The 21,521-nt window shown below is 54.6% G+C and overlaps 2 protein-coding genes and 1 long non-coding RNA gene across 7 annotated transcripts in view; 2 read left to right on the forward strand and 1 right to left on the reverse strand.

Moving 5' to 3' along the window:
- Window positions 1–917: 917 nt before the first annotated feature.
- Window positions 918–4,375, forward strand: LOC123329802. Its single transcript, XR_006545381.2, has 3 exons — window positions 918–1,050; window positions 2,910–3,105; window positions 4,247–4,375. It is a non-coding gene; the product is annotated as an uncharacterized LOC123329802 (long non-coding RNA).
- A 580-nt stretch (window positions 4,376–4,955) lies between these two features.
- MCAM (melanoma cell adhesion molecule) lies at window positions 4,956–12,745 on the forward strand. 2 transcript variants are annotated; one of them, XM_006054395.4, is made up of 16 exons: window positions 4,956–5,106; window positions 6,916–7,040; window positions 7,130–7,334; window positions 7,420–7,490; window positions 7,603–7,690; window positions 8,734–8,913; window positions 9,016–9,137; window positions 9,222–9,384; window positions 9,480–9,598; window positions 9,673–9,814; window positions 9,952–10,073; window positions 10,181–10,322; window positions 10,422–10,493; window positions 10,652–10,799; window positions 11,108–11,225; window positions 11,706–12,745. In XM_006054395.4, the coding sequence occupies exons 1-16, from the start codon at window positions 5,040–5,042 to the stop codon at window positions 11,733–11,735; spliced, it is 1,914 nt and encodes a 637-aa protein (XP_006054457.1). In that variant the 5' UTR covers window positions 4,956–5,039; the 3' UTR covers window positions 11,736–12,745. The 2 variants fall into 2 exon arrangements, with proteins under 2 accessions (XP_006054457.1, XP_006054458.1); XM_006054396.4 differs by lacking the exon at window positions 11,108–11,225.
- Window positions 12,746–13,113: 368 nt separating this feature from the next.
- The window catches only part of CBL (Cbl proto-oncogene), a 97,186-nt gene continuing 88,778 nt past the window's right edge, over window positions 13,114–21,521 (reverse strand). For all 4 annotated transcript variants that reach the window (XM_006054399.4, XM_006054398.4, XM_025266770.3 and 1 more), the window contains one exon: window positions 13,114–21,496. In XM_006054399.4, coding sequence (XP_006054461.2) covers window positions 21,216–21,496 — 281 coding nt within the window. In that variant the 3' untranslated portion in view covers window positions 13,114–21,215. The remainder of the gene's footprint in view (window positions 21,497–21,521) is intronic.

Genomic DNA, 21,521 nt, shown 5'->3' on the forward strand with positions numbered 1-21,521 from the left:
GGTCAGACGCTACTGAAGGGACTGAGCACATGTGCTTGCTCACACTGGGGACCAAAGTTGGACTAGCTCTTTCCAATGTGATTGGGACATAGAAGGAAGGTGCCAGGGAGAACGCAGGCCCAGTCTGACCTGGTCTGGGGATTTTCTCTGACTCCAAATCCTGTGTTCTCTCCACTTTTCAAGTTCCCTTGAGGCCATGGGCCCTGGGATGTGGGTCCGGGAAACAGGTTTCAGTGTCCCTCTCCCCTCAGCTTGCTGTTCCCTTCCCCCCACCTCTCTGGCAGCCTCCAAGGCCAGCTGTGGCAACTCCAGAAGGGGTCACAGGCCCTGCCAGAGTGCAGTGGAACAAGGCTCCCCTGCTCTGGGGCTCCCCCTGGGTTGTTCATAGTTCTGGGTGTCTCCAGGGGTGTAGCAGAATCTGGGATCATTAGGCTTCCTACAGGCTCCTCTCGGGTAGACTAGCTGGCCCTTCCTCAGGGACAACTCAAAGTCAAAATTTAAACAGCTCTCTGGGGACACTCCTCCTCATGGGTGGTGGTATTTTGGGGAGCGGATGTGAACTTCCCCGAGGGGGAGAGATAGAGGCTCCCAGGGTCCGGCACTTTGCCCTCCTCCCTGCCCCCAACTCGCTCTGTTCTCCAAATTTAGGATGGGAGGAAGAAGTAGGAAGATGTTTGGGTCCTTAGGGGCCAGAGAGCACAGACCCAGGACCAGAAGCAGGACAATCCTTTATCACAGCTGACAGGAGCCCCTAGCCCTGCCCAAGGCTGAAATCCTGGCTGGATCATCCTCCCCTCCCCTCCATCAGAGGTCACTGTGCCCCCGGGAGGCAGTGCTCAGGGACTCCCCATGCCGTCTGGCTCTCTCCCCAAACTCTACCCGACTCCCACCCTCAACTCAGCTCCCCCTCCATTTCCCAAAGCAGAGACTGAATCACCTCTACCGGTCCTCACTGGGAAAGGCCTGGAGACCGGATTTGGGGCTTCCGGAGAGCCCCCAAGGTCCCCTGCCCGAGCCCCTCCCCGGCCCGCAGCAGCCTGAGCATTTATGGTAATGTTTGGATTGGGGCAAGCTCAGCCGGATGCCCCGCCTTCCCTGGGCAGGACCTGGGATCCCCTGGGCTGAGGCCCGGGGTGCTGGAGGGCAGCCCACGTGGAGAGGGCCCTGGGGTCGGAGAGGGGCCTGGGACAGTCCAGGCCCAAGGGAAGGCTCAACAGGGCTGGGGACTAGGATGGGAGGGATGGGTCCCCCCTCTGCACACCGCACTCACTGCAAACCCTCCCTCTGGTTTATGGGTCCCTAATCCCCAGGAAGAGTCCCCATGCAGCCACATCCTCTTTTCCCTCTCTCCCCCCACCCCCTTAGCAGGGAAGGGGCTGAGAGGAGAGGCCGGCAGCTCCCAGGGGAGTCGCTGGAATGCTGGGAGCCTGGGAACGGACCCTGCAATGTCCCTGGGAAAGCCAGGCTGTGGGAATCCCACCCACAGCCCCCTCCCCAGGATGCGACACTGGATGCCAGAGACAGATCCCATCTCCTCAAGAGGGGGCTTCTGTGAGAGTGGGAAAACCCCCCTGTCCCAGCCCCAGCCTGGCTCGACCCGGAGTTCAGGAGGCCAGCTGTGATGGAGACGCCCCCTCCCGCGCCCCCTCTCCCCCGCCGGCTCTGGTATAATCCCGGCCATTGTGCCACCACCTCCCCTCCCCCGCCCCTCCTCTGGACCCCTGTACAATGGGGCCTTTGCCTCCTCCAGCACTCAGGGTGGAGATGAACTCACTGACGGTTTCTCCAAGTTTAAAAATAACCCCTCCCATCTCCCCTGCCCCACCCACCACCACCAGCACAAGTCACCCTCCTCCTCTCCCATGGCGTTTCTGGGGCGCAGCTCAGTCCAGGCCGCACCTCCTTCCTGCCTGGAGTCAGGTGCGAAGGACATGGGTGAGACCACGTCCGGCCAAGACAGGGGCCGCTTCCCCCTATTCAATCTCTTCCCCAACATTTTCCACCCAGCCCCCCAGTATCCGGTTTCCTGGCCTGAGGTTGCCTCAGCAGCAACTGCCCCCCACCCTCCTCCTACCCCATTTTTTTTCACTCCCTTAGCATAGTCTCCTCCCAGCTCAGAGCCCCCGACACTGGAAAAAATTCTCCTACCTCCCCTCCAAAGACTCAGACTGAACCCTATTTTTAGGCCAGGCCAGGGAGGGGGGGATTCCCCAGCCTCAGTCATTGCCAATATTGCTGGCCCACCCCCTCCACCCCATAGCGTCTTTTCTTACTGCAGATGTAAACTTGTCTTTATCGGCTTCCTTCCTCTGCTCAGCCCGCCCTTCTCATATCCTCCTGGTTAAGGCCCCTCCACTGGAGGGGGTGGGTGGGAGACCACTGTACCCACTATGAGAGAGGATTCCTGGGCTTAATCTCACCCCAGCAGGGCTAACCCCCCGGGGCAGGACTAGCCTTGTCTTTTTACCTCCACCTCCACGTGGGGGATGGGGGCGGGGTTCCACATCGTACAATGAAATGAAAGCCCCCACTCACCCCAGAGACAGCAGTTGAGGGACTCCGACCGTGGCCACCACCCCTCGCAGCCTCAGTTTCTCTACCTGTGGTCAGACTTATGCCCAAGAGAAGCACCAAGGGCCTCCTGCGCCCCCTGGGTCTGCCATGGGAGTGAAGAAGGCAGCCTTCCTACCCATTCTTTCTGGAGAGAAATGAAGCAGGGAACTTAGGGCTCTGGTCTGGGGCTCTGCTGATCCTGGCCTGCATCTGGGCAAGGCTGCCTCCACTGAGTCCAGGCACAACAGTGTCTGCAGATGGAAAGCCCACAGTGGCCTCCTTGACTCCCCACTTCTGCTGGACCTCCATCCTCTCTCGCTGAAAGTTCTTCCCCGTCTGCTTCCTCTTTCCTGCAGCTGTGGATGCTCTAGCTTCTGGCATCTCAGAGAAACGGAGAGGCCCGTCTCAGACACCCTCCACCTCCTGCTCCTTCACCCTGTGCTGCCATCATTGTGCTTCCTCCTGCCTCCAGTCCCCTCTGAAGCCTCTCCAAGGACTTGACCTCTTTGGTTTGGAATCCTAGCGGGCGCCACTCAATGAAGCCTTCTTGAGGTTGTCTGCCCCCTGACCTCTACCACCCACTCCCTGGCAGCCCAGATCACCCTAAGCTACTGGCCTCCCTAAAGGACAGTCTCTGTGCTAGTTTGGTGGGGACGTGTGGGACACAGAGGTCACCCTGGGCTCTGTCCTCACTTCCCTTTCACCGCAGAGGCGGCTCCACCACCCCCTCCTAGCTTCACTCTTCTCACAACGGAAGGATTCTGAACTGACCGTCCTTGGTGGTTAACTGGCTTTGCTCTCAGGCTGGAGAGAGGAGAATGATTAGTTAATGGTGTTAAGAGAAGGGAAGAGGGGTGGAGGCAGGGAGCAGAATACTATGCCCAGCTCTGAGCTTGCCAGGGCAAACAGCATCCTTCAGCCATTCCCATTCCTGCCCCTGCAGACAAAAACAAACGCATCCATTCCATTCTGGGCCCTGGGCCAGTCCATACATTCACTCTGGGGGATGAGGAAGCACCATCCTTCTCTCACCCCCCACCCCCACCCCGGGCTCCAGGCCCCTACCTTGGCCCGCCTGGCATGGCCTCTGGCTGAAAATTAATGGAGACGGAGGAGGGGATCAGCAAGGATCTGAAAGATGAGGGCTGATGTGGCTCAAGAGTCATCTCGGCGTCATCAAAACGCCATCCCAGAGCATCCTCTAAGTCACCTGCCCATCTCCAGCATTTGCTGCCTCACCCTGCTCCTCCCCCAACCAGCAGCAAGGCTGCCCTGCCTAGGACAGGACTCTATCCCAAATCCAGGCCCCCTTTAGACCATCCCAGTTAGAGGGGTCCCAGCTGATGTGGACCCCTTTCCCAGGGTCAGGGAGCTGGGGGTCTGTCTCTATGAGACAAGAATCAGTCTCACTCCCCAGAGCCTCAGTTCAGGTTCAAGGGGCTCGAAGACCCAGGCATTGGAAATAAGGGGAGATGCAGGTCCCCTTGCTTCGCTGGGACAGATTCCACTTGGGCACGGCAGCCTGGAGTCAGTTCTGATTCCTCCTCCAAACCCCCCACCCTCAGCTGCTGGGGGGCCAGAGCCCTGCTGCAGGGAGTCCCTTCAACCCTCAGCAACAGCAACAGGTATGGGGGGAGCAAGCTGGAGACCTTGTGCCCATTAACTCATTTTTCTCCCTCTTTTCTTCATTCAGGGGAAACTGAGTCCCAGGTTGGGTTCAGTGATTGAAGCCAGAAGCAGCAGAAACCTCAAGATCCAGGCTCGGTGGGACAACTGTGCCAACCTCGGGCCTGTGAATTCAGCCCCTCCCTGCTTCCTCTGGTCTGAGACTTGCAGGAGCTGGGGGTGAAGGGACCACCCTTAGCGCGCTCCCCAGTACAGATACCTCTGGCTCTGTGGGCCCTGGGCCCAGGGTTCTTCCCTCAAAGCGGCCAGGACTGCAAGGCTTGGGGGCAGTGCCAGGCCTCCGGCCGCCGCAGTGGTGCAACCGTTCTGGGAAGCCCGATTTCTCTGGGGCAGAGGTCCGGGGGAGTGGAGGAGGCGGCGGGCAGAAGAGCTTAAAAGGGAGCGAGGTCCCCATCAAGGACACGAAGGACCTCCCAGTGGCTCCTCCGCCAGGAGGTCCCCCAGGGCTACAAGGGCTGGCTGGGGCTAAGCGGGGTCTGACCCGGCGGGACTCCAGCATCCGGGCCAGCTTCTCCCTGCAGCCGCCTCGGAGACACCTGTCACCGCCCCCTGTCCGTTCCCTAGCGGGGGGCTGGGAGGAAGGCTCCGGCCTAACCCCGCGCCGCGCTGTTCGGCGGCGCAGCTCCGGGCATCTCGGCGCCGGGCCCGCCCCCTAGGGCTGCGGCGCGCCGGGCGGGGGGTGGGCTGCGCGGGGCGTGGCGGGCGGCCCGGGCGCCCGGGCCCCCTCCCCCGCCCCCCTGACGTCAGCCCCCGGCGGCCGCACGCTCCCTCACTTGGCTCTCGCCCTCCGGCCGGGAAGCATGGGACGGTCCGGGCTCATCTGCGCTTTCCTGCTCGCCGTCTGCTGCTGTTCTCGCCGCGCCGCGGGTGAGTGAGCTCGCTGGGGCCCCGCACCCCGAACGGCCCGGCCGGGCGGTCTTCGGCGGAGCGTGCCCGGGAGCAGAGCCCGCATCCCGGCGGGGGCCGGGGCTTTGCGCGGCGGCGTGCGCTCCTCCTCTCGGGGTCCCCGGCACCCGGCGCCTTGCGCGCGTACAACTCTTCTTTGTGGCCAGTTTGCAGCCTCTGTTCCAGACCATCCCGAGAGCAGGACTGGGGAGACGGGGAGGGGGCTGCTGCCTAGAGCGGGAAGGGGTGGAGCAGAGACCCTTCGGGCTCTGGGGAGAGCTTTTCTTCAGGTACTTTCTCGGGGGCGGGGGGCGGGGAGCGTGATTGGAGCCTTGGCGGGAGGGGCAGCTACCGCGCATCCCCAAATCCTGAATTCCGCGCCCGCCTGTTGCTGGAAAACGCAGCTTTCTTAGCTGGAGGGGTGCACCGACCCCTCCCTCTCCCGCCTGGGCTTCGAGCCAGGCTAGAGGTGAGCTAGAGGGGGAGGAACGGCGGCTCCCGCCCTGCCAGGGCGTTGGCAAAGGCTGGAGCGCCGTGTGGGTCCCCTCGCGCCTACCCGGGTGACGGGGTCACAGGTGGCAGGGACTAGGGATCGCGGAGTCCCAGAGTGCGAGCGCCTCAGACTTGTTACACCTCCCGGAATGGGACCAGATTCAGGTGGGAAAAGGGCCCCTGCACCTCGGAGTTTTTCTCTGAAACTGCCTAGGAGCCGGGCGCTCCCCAGCTCACCCTACCCTTGTATGGCCGCAGTGGTGTCGCTCGTTTCTCTTGGCTCCGTTTTCCGAGCTCTAGCCGCTGGCTGGCTGGGAAAGGGGAGGTCTGGGCAATACCCAATGCCATGGCTTCGTGCCCATGCCAACAGTGTCCCTGGGGTACCCTCGGTTGCTGCCTTCAAAACCTTTCTGGGGGATGGAGGGGAAAGGGCTGCATGGGGCTCCAGCGCTGCAGAAGGTTCAGCCCCACCCTGCCCCGTTCTTCTAGCGCTGGGGAAACCGAGTTAGGGAGCTGAGGCTTTTGCTCTGGGCTGAAGACCACTCCATCTGCCCTCATTGTATGGGAGCCAGCTCAGGGCAACCACCCAGGCACCCGAGTCCAACCAGATGGTATGGAGTGACATCACCTCCTTGTGGGGCGGGCAGGACACTGGCACCGCTGACGTCACTCTTGCCCACTGCCTGGCCCTTGCCCTGACCCCTGCCCCCGACTCCAGGGAGAGATTCTGGCCCCTCCATGACTCTGACCCCTCCGGTACTCACAAGACTCCCAGGATGGGGTCCCCTGAGAGTGTAGGGATTCACAGAGGTGCTGCTTACGGAGTAGGAGATAGGGGTCTCCTGACTAGGGTTGTCCACTGGGGTCTTGGGGGGGCGTTGGGGGGCAAAGGGTAGAGTACTGATGTCTTACCCTGGGTGTGGGGACAAAAAGGGCCTGTGTGCCTGGGCCTGGCACATGCCTTGCATTCCCTCACTCTGAGCTCACCCAGGGAGGAGGGGGCCTAGAAGGAAAGGGGCCTTCCTCTTGGCCCACCCTCTGCCAGCCTCATCTGGGAGTTCCTGGTGCTCAGGGTCTCTGCTCCAGTGACCAGAAATGTCCATCCCCAGCTCCCTTGAGCCAGGAGAGGGCCGTTCCCCAGGTTGGGGATCATACAGAGTGGTTGAGGCTTAGAGAGGACAGCGTGCCCTTCGAACATTGAAGTGGCAGAGAGAACAGCTGCTGCAAGCGGGTGTGAGCGAAGGGCATGGTGAGCAGCTGGAGCTCACTCAGCAGCTGGTGCCCCCCCGACCCCCCCAGGTGTGCCCGGAGAGGCCGAGCAGCCGGAGCCCGAGCTGGTGGAGGTGGAAGTGGGCCACACAGCCCTTCTGAAGTGTGGCCTCTCCCACGCCCAGGGCAACCTCAGCCACGTGGACTGGTTTTCTGTGAGTGCAGAAGAGGGCAGTAGGGGCGGGAGGCCCTGCCCTTCATGTAGCCTCAGGACCCTCACCCCCGCCCTGCTGCCTCCGCTCAGGTCCACAAGGAGAAGCGGATGCTCATCTTCCGTGTGCGTCAGGGCCAGGGCCAGAGTGAGCCTGGGGAGTACCAGAACCGACTCAGCCTCCAGGACAAAGGGACTACTCTGGTCCTGACCGGCATCACCCCCCACGATGACCGCATCTTCACGTGCCAGGGCAAGCGCCGGGCTCAGGAGCACCGCATCCGGCTCCGTGTCTACAGTGAGTGCCCTGTCCGTGCCTTGTGGGCAGCGTGGGGCATGGGAAGCAGTGGGCCCACACGCCTCCCCATCTCTCTCCCTTGTAGAAGCTCCAGAGGAGCCAAGCATCCAGGTCAATACCTTGGGCATTTCTGTGAACAGTGAGGAACCTGTGGAGGTGAGGTCTGCTGGGGTGGCCCGGGGTTGGGGGAGGCGGGTAGGCAGGAGCTCAGAGAGGGTAGCTTGGCTGGGTCACAGAGTTAGGAAGCCTCACACCGTGTCCTCCTTAGGTTGCCACCTGTGTCGGAAGGAATGGGTACCCTGTTCCTCAAGTCACCTGGTACAAGAACGGCCAGTCCCTGAAGGAGGAGAAGAACCGTAAGGCATCCTCTGCCCTTAGAAGCCGCGCTTGTGGCACTGTGTGGGGGCCGCTTTGCACTTTCCCTTTGTTGTGAGGCATGCTGGATCTTAGCTCCCCGATCGGGAATGAAACCCATGACCCCTGCGTTGGGAGCACGGAGTCTTTAATCACTGGACCGCCAGGGAAGTCACTACTGTACTTTTTTCAAGTACACAAGCCATCCATGAAAATATTATCATTAGAGTTCAAACTGTACAGAAAATCTAGAAGGAAAATTTCCTTCCTGCCCCAGACCCCCCTCCCAGAAATATCTCTGCTGTCAGCGTGTATGTGTTCTTTCAAGCCTATTTCTAGGTCCTTACTCACACATGTAAATATATCTAGGACTATATAGGGTTTTGTTTTTTATTACTTAAATCAGTGGTTCTCTTCTAAGGCTGATCTTGCTCTCCTCTGGGACACTTGGCAGTGTCTGGAAATATTTTTGGTTGTTGCAAATGGAGAGATGCAACTGGCATCTGGTGGGGGGGTTAGTGAGGCCAAGGATGCTGTAAACATCCCACAGGGCACAGAGTACTTCTGGCACCAAATCTCAGTGCTGAGGTGGAGAAACCCTGACCTGAAGGGCACGGCCTGCCCTACACTTTGTTTCCCTTTTGACAACAAGTCCCGGAAATCTTGCTGGATCGCTGTGTTTAGATCTACCTGATCGTTTACCTACTGCCCAGCACTTCACATGGCTGAGCTACAATGTAATATATAATATAGCTATAATGTGATCTATCCATTCTGGTTAGTAGACGTCCAGAGTGTTTCCTCTTTATTTTTAAATCACTGCAGTATTATTTGCACACACCCTTGTATGAGTGCCTGTGTGTGTTTAGGGTAGATAACAAGCAGTAAACAGCTGGGCTGAAGGGTTGCAGGTGGCATTCGTAATGATCCATGGCCCTCTACAGGGGCTCCCCTGCCATTCCTTCCCTGACTCAGGACACCACAGGGTGGGGATGGAGGCGGAGCAGAGACCCACCGAACCCTTCTCCCCTTCCTCCCTGCCCAGGGGTCCACATCCAGTCATCCCAGACGGAGGAGTCGAGTGGTCTGTTTACCTTGCGCAGCGTTCTGCAGGCACAGGTGTCCAAGGAGGACAAAGATGCCCAGTTTTACTGTGAGCTCAGCTACCGGCTGCCCAGTGGGAACCACATGAAAGAATCTAAGGAGGTCACTGTCCCTGTTTTCTGTGAGTACCGACCCTTCACAGTGGGGCTGAGTCCTGCAAGCTTCTGCCCACCCGGCGCAGAGGCCGCTTTTGGGCTGAGGACTGTCCCCTTTGCCTGTGCAGACCCGGCAGAGAGAGTGTGGTTGGAAGTGGAGCCTGAGGGGATGCTGAAGGAGGGGGACCGCGTGGAAATCAGGTGTTTGGCTGATGGCAACCCCCAGCCCCACTTCAGCATCATCAAGCAGGTGCGGAACCCTCTGTTCTGGGTGGAGGCGGGCATGCAGGAGTGGCTGGAGGTCCGCTCTGATCACGCCTTCGTCCTCTCCCAGAACCTCCACACCAGGGAGATGGAGGAAGAGAGGACCGATGACAACGGGGTCCTGGTCTTGGATCCCGCCCAGAAGGAGCATAGTGGCCGCTATGAATGTCAGGGCCTGGACTTGGAGACCACGACATCGCTGCAGAGCGACCAACAGGAGCTGGTGGTGAACTGTGAGGGGCTGGGGGCCCAGGACAGGGGGACCAGGCTGGGGCAAGAGGGAATCCAACCTGCCCTGTCCTGCCTGACCCCACTGCTGCACCCCCAGATGTGTCTGATGTCCGGGTGAGCCCCGCAGCCCCTGAGAGCCAGGAGGGCAGCAGCCTCACCCTGAACTGTGAGGCCGAGAGCAACCAGGACCTTCAGTTCCAGTGGCTGAGAGAAAAGGTACCCAGGTGGGCCCAGGACTCTGGGGGGATGGGTGGGCCTGGGAGTGACCTCTGACCAGTCTCTCACCCCAGACAGGCAAGTTACTGGCAAAGGGGCAGGTGCTCCAGTTACACAACCTGAAACGGGAGGAAGGGGGAGGCTACCGCTGCCTGGCCTCTGTGCCCAGTGTGCCTGGCCTGAACCGCTCCCAACTGGTCACCGTGGCCATTTTTGGTGAGGCCCTTGAATTGGTCAGTGTTTTCAAGCTCTTTGGGGGCCAGAAATCACCTGTTGCCCTGGGGCACTCTGGTGCGGGAGTGGGTGGCGGGCTGGCAGAGTGTGCTGTCTTAACCCGCCCTGCCCTCATGCAGGGCCCCCGTGGATGGCATTAAGGGAGAAGAAGATGTGGGTGAAGGAGAACTCGGTGCTGAATCTGTCCTGTGAAGCCTCGGGGCACCCTCGGCCCAGCATCGTGTGGAGCATCCAGGGCACGGTGAGCGGGCACACGGCAGCCTCCCAGGTGCTGGGCCGTCCCCTTGCGGGCTCTGCTGCCACCACCCGACACCCTCCCACCCCTGAGCCGCGTCTCCTTCCTTGCAGGCAAGTGAGCAAGACCAGGAGCCGCAGAGTGTCCTGAGTGTCCTGAACGTCCTGGTGACCCCAGAGCTGTTGGAGACAGGTGCTGAGTGTGTGGCCTCCAACTCCCTGGGCAGAAACACCACCATCATTTTCCTGGAGCTGGGTAAGGGCTGGGTCCTGCAGAGCGGGTGGGAACCAGCCCACGTCGGGCTCATTCCTATCCCACCCCTGGCCCCAATCCATTTCATGTCTTCCACCCCAGACTCCAACAGAACCAGCAACCTCAGTACCTCCACCGTCAGCCCCCCTGCCAGAGCCAATGGCACCTCAACAGGTGAGCTGGGCTGGACTGGGCACCCTCATTCTGCCCTGCCCAGCCCAGGGGAGCCCTGGGCAGCTGCCCACCTTCCATCAGCCCTGGACTGGGCAGGGCAGTGATGGTAACGTGGCAGCCTGGGGCAGGGAATGACTCCGAGTGTCTCTGTGGAACAGAGAAGAAGCTGACAGAGCCCGAAAGCAAGGGTGTGGTCATCGTGGCTGTGACCGTGTGCGTCCTGGTCCTGGCCTTGCTTGGTGCTGTCCTCTATTTCTTCTACAAGAAGGGCAAGCTGCCATGTGGACGGTCAGGCAAACAAGAGATGTAAGCACGGTACCTGGCATCTTGCACGCCCACCCCCCCATCTCATGCTGCCAGCTTGCTGCCTCCTCGGGGACGTTGCCCCGCCAGCCCCTGGCCCACTCGCCCGTCAGGAGCAGGAGCGGGACACTTGCTTTCCCACCACTACCCAGCTCCTTCCACCACACTGCTTCCCTTCTTCCCTGTTGCCCTTCCCCGAGCTGGCCCAGAACACCCAAGGGCCCGTCATCACCCAATGCCCCATCCCTCCTGACAGCCCCCCTTCCCTTACCCTCAAGTTGCCAACCTCTTGCCTCCCTCCCTCCTCCCAGCACGCTGCCCCCGTCTCGTAAGAGCGAATTTGTAGTTGAAGTTAAGTCAGATAAGCTCCCAGAAGAGATGGGCCTCCTTCAGGGCAGCAGCGGTGACAAGAGGGCTCCAGGAGACCAGGTAGGAGGCAGTTCCCGTGGCCAGAGCCTGACAGTCTTCAGGGATTGGGAGCAGCAGGGGCTGACGGTTGCTGAACACTAACTCTGTCCTTCATCCTTCCCCGTCTCCAATGGGGAGCAGCTCCCACCTCGCCTCCCTAACACTACTCACAGACGGTAGGGCCAGGCAGGTGGCTGAGGGACCCCGGAGAAGGTAGCCCCCAGGACCAAGAGCAGGACCCAGTCCATCACCACTTCCTGAACGGCGCTGGTGGCTCACATCACTAGGTGTGACGTGCGGCCCAGTGTGATTTGGGGTCTCATCTCTCATTCCCTGCCCTGCCACCCCCTGCCCCCACCCCACCTTGGCTTCTTCCCTCCAGGCGCTGCACCCAGTCCATCAGCTGTGGCTTCAGTCCCTCCTCCCTTTTAGTGCTCACACCTAAACCCTGGTCTGTGTCTCCGAATTCCTGCCTCACTTCTGCTCTTTACTCATCTTTAGGGAGAGAAATACATCGATCTGAGGCACTAGCCGCTGAATCACACGGCGCTCCCTCCCCTGCCTGGAACCTCCCCCGTTCCCTGCTCACCCTCCTCCCCAGCACTCAGGATGGTCGCCAAAGCCTCTAAAGTGGACTACTGAAGTGGAGAAGAACCCCCTCCAGCTCACCTGCAGACCCTGTTTCAGAGGGCACGTGGGCTAGGACCCGAGCTGTCCTGAGAAAGACCTCGTGTGGCCCTGGAGGCCCCCTCTATGGGGACCTGTCCACCACGGTCTCAATTTGTTGAGACCAAGGAGGGGCCTCAGTATCCCAGAAATGCATAGGAGAGTTTCTTACAGAACTTGTTTTCTCTTTACACATTATGGATATAAGTACCGGTCTTCTACCAGCAACCAAATTAGGTAGCCTGTTTATCTTGAGCTGACTTCCTGCTCCAGGCTGGCTTCATAATCCAGTCATATTGCTGAAGTGTGGCTGAGGTGAGCCCAGGCCTCTCTCCGCGGGTGAGGGTTGCTCCTCACTTAGGTTCTGGGGAGAACCCCCCACAGTAAATGGAAGCAGCTGCCTGCCTGCCTCTGGAGTCCCTTTTGCAACACTCCTTTCTTTCCCTGGGCTGAAGCCAGGACCTGGTGGTGTTCCTTACAGGATAGTCAGTGAGGATGCCAGGCACAGCTTTCCGGAGTGAAGGCCATTGGGCCCAGGCACCCTTTCACTTGGCTTCCCCCACCCTCTCTAGGAATCACATTATGACTGAATGCTAGGGGTGGGGGCTGGAGATGAGGTCCAGATTGTCCTTTACAAGGGTTAAGGCTATAAAGTTATATTAGCATCAGGGTTCTAATGGGAGAATGGTACTTGGAGATGAGAAATGGGCCTGGCTAGAGCTTTGGGGCGTGTACGTGTATCTGCGTGTATGTGTGTGTGCGTGTGTGTATATATACAGTTTTGTTAGGTTGTAAATTTGCAAATTGTTTCCTTTTTATATATTGTGTGTGTGTATATATATATATATGAAAAATAAAGCTTAATTGTCCCTTAATCTTACAGTTTTTTATTCATCATGGGTACCACAGCAGCCTGGGGCCTGCAGTTGGAACCGTGCCAAAAAGAACACAGAGCCCTTTGCAGTTGGGAGCAGGGACCAGAGGGCATCTCTGCTTCTCAGCAGGGGGCTCGAGCTCTAACACAGCGGATAACCTTGCTCCGTAGCAGCAGAGCTGCCCTGATCACCAGCTTGCAGAGCCTGGTGAGCTGTCAGCAGAGAGTTTTTGCCCCTTTCCTGTCATTTAGACGGCCCTCCAGGTAGCAGAACAGACGTCTGGTGATGAACTGGTGGGGTTATACATCTGGCCCTATAGTCCCCCAATGTATTACTCCCTGACCCAGGAATGAGCAAGAACTCTGGTCTGCTACAACAAAAGAAACTTTATTTAAAAATATTTTTTACAGACATGGGTGCCTGAAAAAGCTCTTTAGTTAACTGTGTATGGAAGTGAAAAAAATTAATAAATAACATTAGTATAACAGAACCTCTAAACATTAATACATTGGCAAAACAAAATGGACTTAAAATGAAAATGACTCTTAAAGCTCTGCTATTCTCTGTAAGAATATTTACCTTCTGTTTTATTCTTTACAGGTGAGAATGATTAAATACTGCTAATATAATTTTTTTATATTAATGACACATTTTTAAAATAGTCCACAAAAATCTCATCTAAGGTTTCATTTTGTTTTATTTTTAACACTGATATACAAATGGGACTCTTCATTCTGGAGAAAGCATCAAGTTCTCTCCAGCCCCACCCAGGCCAAGAATGTCAAAATCCTGAATAAGGAGGACTTTGAAAAGAACTGTTTCTATCTCCCAATTCTTTATTAAGTTAAAGGCAAGGAAGAACTGAGAAGAGGGAAAGAGACAAGTAAAACGTCATTATACAGAAAACTTTAGTTGTTGTTGAAACCTACAGTGGCCACCATACTGAGGACAGGCTTCTGTTCCGGTACGTGGTCCTTGCCGCCCTGCCCAGGGGAAAACTCGCCCCTGCAGAGGCACCATCTGCTTAATGCTCTATGACTGAAGTTTTCAAATGAAAGGAAAGCCAAGTCTTAAGAGAGAGGCAGGAGGTCTAGGCCAGCTCAGGATCCAGCATCAAGACAAGACAAGACAAACAACTGCCTCTTCTCGGGAGTCCACCCTACACTGTTCCATGCAGGTGGGACATTGACAGGATCGGGAGGCTGGATCACTTGAGACGGTCCAGAGGATACCTGGCTGTCATGGAACATTCTGTCTCCTGCTGAGTACAGAACATCCAACCTGACAATTAAGGTTCTGACTGGAGCCAACCAAACGATCCTGGGGCACAATGCTCATTTCTTCCAACTCAGCACTGTGGCTGGGAGAAGGGAGCGCTGACCCGCTGCACCTGGGTGCCACCCCCTCGGCCGCACGGAGACACTTCCTCTCCCCTAGACTGGAGAACTAATGACACTCAAGGTAGAGGAGCTAAGACTCTGGTATTTCCATATTAAGTCCTAAAATGCAGCCTGGGATACAGTGCTGCCTTAGAAAGGCACAAAATGTTTGGTTTTTTTTTTTTTTTCAGTGTGCTAAAAATTGTTTTGTTTTGAATAAAGGAAAAAGATATATAAGGTTAAAAATACCAAGTCACCACAGCCAGAAAGCAGAGGGAGGAGGTACCTCCTAGCTGCCACGCCCCTGCCACACATTTCAGCAGGAGGCCAAGGCCAAGACACTAGAACAAGGCTGAGACGGGCAGGTCAGGAGGCATCCACTCTCGTGGGCCTGGCGCCTGCAGGCTCACTCACCCCGAGAGCAGAAGGAAGAAGCCAAGGAAGAGAATACACGTGGTCTACAGCCTTGTAAGCAGTCCCCTGCCCCATCAGCTTCCAGACAGCCATAAGCGCAGCTTCCTCGGCCACAAAACGCGGTCAGAGGGAGGTGGGGAGGAGGGACTGACGCTCAGGGCACGCTACCACCTATGTCAGAGCGCTGGGTGCAGGCACACAGCCCCCCCCGCCAACGCGGGGCACAGCACGGAAGCGGCGCCAGGCCTGCAGAGGCTCAGCCAGCCGGTACCGAGCAGGATCCCCTGGCCTCCCAAAGTGATCCAGCGGCAGAAGGAGAATTTGTGAAGGGCGCCTCTCACATTTTGGGGGCTGAATAAGAATCTGGGGCCGGGCATGAGAACTCTGATTTGTTCCACTGCCAGATCAGTAGGTTGGCGTTCAGCCTCTGCGCTCTACACACACAGCGAGTGGTTGGCTACATTTTTCTCAAGCACTGAACAAGGGAAGGGGCAGCAAGATGTCCAAACAGTTGTTAGTCTGTTAGTCAACAGCTGGCCCTTTGGCACCGTGTTCTCCAGAAGACTGCCAGGGGGCCCCCAGGCAGGCCTGGCTCTCCCCACCCCGACTCCCCCACTCACTCCTGGGCTACTTTCCGGAAATAAGAAACATTAGTGCTCCCTCTCTGAAACCAACCCAGACTTCCTAGGACTTGGTGAAGCCAAGTGGCACTGCTGTCCCTCTGCCCCTGAATTCTGGAGCCTAGAAGGAATTTCAAACACACAGGCCCCAGCCTTTATCACGGGCCTCAGTGTGTATCTTTGGATTATTAGGCGACTTCAATGTACATCAAATGACTCCAGTAGTTTTAAAAAGTTGTAAGTAATTATGAAATGCATTAATAACAAGGGACAACCTCTGGGATGACAGAAATAAGATCAGAAGATTCAGGCAAGCAGAAGCATGGCTTTAAAAAACCAACAAATAAAGGCTTTACTACAGGATGACAAAGGAAGCAACCGGACAGAGAGGACAGATGCATCCTGTTGAAAGAGCTCTCAGGAGCAACTCTCAACTGGAATCTATACCTAATTCACATCCTGGCAACTGTCCCAGTGTCATAAATTCTCACTGCAAAGTAGTTTCTGAGGTACCGCAGAAGGCCTGCCTGAGGACATCACTGCAGAGGAGACTAGATGAGAGGGTGGGGAGGAGGACGTGGAGGGACTGAGGCCACGCGCCTGGAGAATGAGGATGTTCTCAGCACTAAAACCTGAAGAGAGCCCAGAAGTCCACAGGCAGGGGCGACGGGGGGTTTGGGATCTGCTCTCTGAAGAAACTGAAAGCCAGCCAGAAACCTGAGATTAAATGAAGGCTAAGAAATGTCACCTAAGGACAGACTAGCTCTGGAACAGAAGAAACGGGTCCTGAAGAAAGAGGGAAGAAATCTTGGATGCCAGGCCTCATAAGGGAAAGAAAAACAGGCAATACAGAAGCAGTGAAGACAGTAACCCAAGTTAACGTTAACCTAAGCATTTCTTCAATGTCCCAGACACAGTCCCACGCCTGCCTTTCCCCTCTCGAGAAAGCAGTATGGTAAACTTTACTACTGAAGTACCAGTTTGCCCAGAAAGTGCATTTGAGTTTTCATGTCATGACATCATACACAAAAGCTGATCGAACTTTTTGGCCAACCCAAAATGATTTAGGGTCTCTCTCACCTCCAGTCAGAACCTCCCACTGCCCCTTCTTCCCACCTGAACATGCGGCTGCTGCCCTGTGTGGCAAAGGCTGACTGGTTGGGTGTTCACACCTGATCAATATGCTGGCTGATGACAGTCTTCCTTGAGAATATGAACAAGAGGAGCTGGGTATCTGTTAAAGCGAGGATCCCTAGAACTGGGGGGTCATGAGGACTTGAGGACTAGCGTTCTGATTTCAGGGCCACACATTACTGACAAACAGATTTACTTGGAGGAGAAAGGTCAAGTTGCAAAGTTTCTCCACTCCATGCAGAATCAACTGTACTGCTTCGCTGGGTTCTGGGAGACACTCGGCATCCTGATGACTCCCTCCTTTCTTCTGCTTGAATTCTTCTGTTTCTTGTATCCGAAGGACTACTCAACAGGATGGTCAAATATACAGCCTTGACCTTCTTCCACTATGCACCCTCCTCCATGCATAAGTGGCAACATGCATTTCTAACATGAGGCTGCTAATGTAGACTGAGATCAAAGTAATAGTAATGCTTTATGCTGAGAATACTTCAGATCGAATTTCTAGGGCACTGAAAATCCAGGAGGAGAATAACGTGTTGACTCTTACACTAAGTTCCAGGGTCTCTAAGCTCCATACTCCGAGAAATACAGGCTGACATTTTTGAGAACTGAGTTCAGTCTACTTCACGGCCTGGCTCTTGGGAGACCAAACAACTGGTGGACGATCAGGACCCAGAGACAGGTGCTCATCCTCCTCTCGCAACTTCAGCCCTTCTAAAGAGACACAGGATTAGCAGAAAGGTGGTGGAATGATTGAAAACCAGTTCCACACAGGATGGGAGATGGTAAGAGGTCCCAGAAGGGTCATAAGAAAACTTCCTAATAAAGGGAAATAGGAATACAAGCAGCTGAGTAAAAAGATCAAGGAAGGCACTAGAGTGGAAAGGGGACTGTAGGCAGATGCTTTCCTTAAACATTTGACTGCCCTACTGTGCAACTCTGAGCCGATGAACAGACCCACCAAACAGGCTGTAAACACATAAAAATGGTGGGTAATCCATGAGACTTACATGGAGGAATCTCCCAGACATTGTCAAAACTATAGGAAGATAACAGGGGTTAAAGGGAGCATCTTGAACTGATTCTTCACCAGGACAGCTCTATAAGGAAACGTATGTCTGCACAGAGCTGTGACTATAAACTGCACAAGTGAATTGGGAATAGGTATTTTAGGGCCAAATGCACATGCTAGACAGTCCAAGTACAATTCCTCAACATCAGTAAACCACCCTGTGGTGGCAGGGAGAACACAGAGCTGGCACTTCAGGCTCATGGTTTTCACTCAGAACTACCTACTGAATGAACACACACTCTTTGAGAGCCAGGCCAATGGTCAGAATATCGTTATTCCATGGGCAGTGGTCACTGCAGAGTCAGAAAGGCCAACAGCAAGAGAGGAGATTTACAGTTTGGGAAGACGGTCTGTACCCCTCTGCCTCTCATGACGTGAGGTAGGAGAATATTCTGCACTAACACCATTGCTGGTCACATGCAAAAAGATCAAGATCTTGTTAAAGGGAACATACAGCTGGTCCCTACTTTGCAAGCAAATATACAAAATTCATGTGTGAGGTTTCTGATTGGACCATAAAATATATTTTACTTTTCTATAGAGGAAATAAATATTTTAAGTGTGAGAAATAGCAACCCCCCTAATTTTTCTTCTAAATCCACAAAACAGCTAAATGATACTAGCAGTACTATCCCACACCCTGGGCCCTGGAGTTAAGAGTCTGCATGAGAAGCAAAAGAACAGAAGGATGGCACAACACGCAGAGCAGGGCTAGGGGCACAAAGAGAGTTAGGGGAGAGCATGGCCACCCACAGGGATATACCACTATTGATATTAACAGATAAATGCTGAGACGACAGACTGCCAAATCTATTATTTACCTAAAGGGAGGTAGGTGTATCACTGAGCCCACAGGTTTTTTTCTACCTTGAGAACCCCTGACTTTAATGGAAGGAGTATGGCAGGGGCAGTGGATGAAACAGCCACCCAGCATCAAGGAGCGCTGTGGAAAGCAGTCCAGGGAGACATGGGGAAGCAGGGCTGAACCGAAGAGCCTAATGCATTTGAGCAAAGGGAAAACAGCAAAGTGGTTTTTACCTTACTTACCTGATAGCTGACAGAGGAGGAACCATTTGTAATTTAGAGGGAGAAAGGGGATGTGACTGCTCCAAACGGCAACATTCAAAGCCCACTTGTCAAAGGGCAATTTAGTTAAATTCAGAGCAGAACCAAAGAATTAAAAACTGCCACACAAACTGAGGATGAAGAATGGGTGACTGGTGCCTCAAGGGAAAATTTAAGAAATTAGGGTTTTGGAAATATCCTCAAAACAAGAGCCATGCAAAAACTTGCCTGAGGCTCACCCGGCAATCTCAGGCTCAGACCCAGGCATGAACTCAGAGCACCCAAAGGAACCTCTCACAGAAAGGTCTGAGACCCTGAGTGCCCGCAGACAAACAACCGACAAGCCAAGAACCAGGCCAAGCAATGGTGCATATGTTCAACACCGAGTCTGAGGGCTGACCCAATGAACCACACAGGTACTCAATGAACTGTTGAATACTGAATGACCCAATGAATCATTATGAAAAAAAAAATGGATACACTTGCCTTTAGCGTATATAAGTAAGGACATAATCTTCAAAGAAGACTTTGCATGCACTTTGAAAAGACAGGATTTGCAGAACCACTGCTTTGTTCTCTTGACAGATCTTCAGGCTACAGGCAGTATCTGCAGATGAGGAAAATCTCCAGCAGCAGAGGCATGCAGGCTGCCGCCACGTTTTCTAGTTCCTCACCTAGGCCTTCCACATCTAAACAAAGTGCAAAAATGAACACTGCCACAAGTGAAACTCTATACTGGCTTTCAGCGGGAGACACTAGGTTCCTCTTTACTACTCTCTGTCGCCTTCCTCTGCCCCCTCCACCCGGATTCAGGCCCTCCTGCACCTGCTGGGGGCTGTGTCATTTTCTGCCATAAAGGGAAGACACTGGGTAACCACGGCAATTCAGCACGAATCCCCAAACGATCCACTCTGGGAACGTAAATGGCTCGGAGGCAAGAGGAGAAAAACAAAAGATCTAGGAGTAACTGAAAGCTAAGAAAAGAGTTAGAAAAAGCTTTAACTCCAAAGATGATAACACGGGAAAGAAAACAGATGCAAAGTCATTTCTGTTTGGATTGTCAGACAAAACCAGGTTTTAGATTGTGAGGCAGGTGGGTTTATCAAGGAGCAGGCTTGTTTCTGACCAGGAGGAAGGTTACCCACTGCCAGGGAAGTCAGTTAAAAGGCTCGGGCTGGAGAACTAACTGAAATCAAGAGGTCCCTTGGCAGCATCTACAGGAACAGACCAACGAACTCTGAGTCTTCTTTACCAGCTGGCAAGGGCACAAGCTGCAGGGCTTGTCAGTGTTGTCTGAGTGCAGTAAAGGCATTGATTACACTAGCGATGTCTAAAGACCATGGGGAACACAGTCACTAAAGAGTATCTGAGAGCTAAAGGGAAAAAGAAAGGGGACGGGGAGGAAGAAGGAAATGCTGCATCCCCAAAGCCATAGGCACAAAGAGAAAAGCGAGTCGCCAGGCAGCACCAGTGTAGGGTTGGTGCTAACTGTCAGCAGAACGCTGTGCTACCCTGGAGTGATATCCCCTGACTCCGTAGAGAGCAAAGAAAACACTCATCTCTGAAAAGATAACCTGGCTCATCATCACAGGGAGACACCCATATAAGCTGAAATTCACTGGGAAGAAAAGCTGAAGAGAGAAATCCTTATTGTCTGCTGTGTGCATTTTATGTATAACAAGGTAGAGAGCGTGTGACCGGAGCTTCCAAGTGCTTCGTGGTATTTGGGCCAGAAAGCCATGCCGGAAACAAATGATTTCCCCTTTCCATTAAGTAGAATATCTCATGACCTACATTAGAACACATACCTGGCACCAAGGCAACTGACTCCCGCAGACTACTTTCTGGGGAGAGCATGGAATGTATCTGAAGGCCTCTAACTCATATCAGTCATTATGTAATTATGATAATTAAAACATCTTTTTAAAAACAATTTCAATGTTCCTATAGAAACAGTGCTTTGGAGTGACCAGTGTTCGCTTCGAGTATCAAACAGGACCATAATGACAGAGCAACAGTACTTTTTTCCCACCTATCTACCAAACAAACCAACACCATCACACATTATAAAGAACATCCTATAAGCTGCTTGGCGTCAGTAAGGCTGATCACAGCAAGCCCACTGCCAATGACGGACACTGAGGAGGAGGAGGGCGGAGGAGACAGGGAAAAGACAGAGCGGGGCGGGGGGACGTGTTCTAAAAATACAAGACTTCAGCTATGCACATGGTAATCCAAGCCAGAGGGGAGTGTCTGAGCTGTAACACACACTGGGTTGGGGAGAAAACCACAGTAGATGGAAGTCTTTAAGATTCCTTCCTGAACCTCTTGTGCTAATTCCCCGCCTGGAATTTACACACACAGCAGGTTAATCTTATAATCACAGGACACACACAACCACAGACAGACGGACAAAACGCACACAACCATATCCTTAACCCAAGAAAGTCTTAAGTCCTCAATTAGGATTTACAGCACAGTACTTCTGCTTTCTGGACTGTTCCCCAGGTAGGCTACCATTTCACAAAAATCCACTCTTTCCAAGTGGGAACTGAAGGACACCTTCAAATGCACTCTTAAAACAAAGAAAAGAATCAAGCCTCCTAGCTGTTCCGTCCTCAGTCCACTGCTTTGAAATCTTGGAACCACAGATGTGATACCCCACAGATAGGGCAAGATCTCACTGTGAAGTTTCCAAAGGAACCTAGCCGCCCTTTTGGGTGCTACTTGAGCAAGAGCTCCTGGCTCCTCGGTCCTCTAAGCTGCAGCAGGCAAGGGGTGTGCTAGGTGGCAACGTGGGCTGGAGAAGAAATAGAAACGAATTCCCGGAGGATGTTTTTGGCCATTTCAATGTTGTTGTGGGCAATGACCAAGGCTTTCTGAATGTCCTGATAGGAGTAGCCCTGACTCAGGAGGCTCTCGATCTCGCTGGAGAGCTGCGGGGAGGCGGCGGCCGAGGCGGCAGCACTGCTCTGCTGACAGCTGCCTGCTTTCCGTTCCGAGTTGATTCTCCGAGGGAACGGCTTGGGTGGCCTCTCAGGAACCTGGGCACTCTCAGTGAAGTCTGGAAGAAATCGGAAAGAGAATAT

Source organism: Bubalus bubalis, chromosome 16 (genome assembly GCF_019923935.1).
Source record: "Bubalus bubalis isolate 160015118507 breed Murrah chromosome 16, NDDB_SH_1, whole genome shotgun sequence".
NCBI classification, from domain to species: domain Eukaryota; kingdom Metazoa; phylum Chordata; class Mammalia; order Artiodactyla; family Bovidae; genus Bubalus; species Bubalus bubalis.

Bases quoted from the DNA above. Each gene is read 5' to 3' on its own strand.
- MCAM (XM_006054395.4), top strand. From the start codon at position 5,040: ATGGGACGGTCCGGGCTCATCTGCGCTTTCCTGCTCGCCGTCTGCTGC. The intron at 8,914-9,015 runs GTGAGTACCGAC...TTGCCTGTGCAG, and splicing joins GGTCACTGTCCCTGTTTTCT to ACCCGGCAGAGAGAGTGTGG. The intron at 10,323-10,421 runs GTAAGGGCTGGG...CTTCCACCCCAG, and splicing joins CATCATTTTCCTGGAGCTGG to ACTCCAACAGAACCAGCAAC.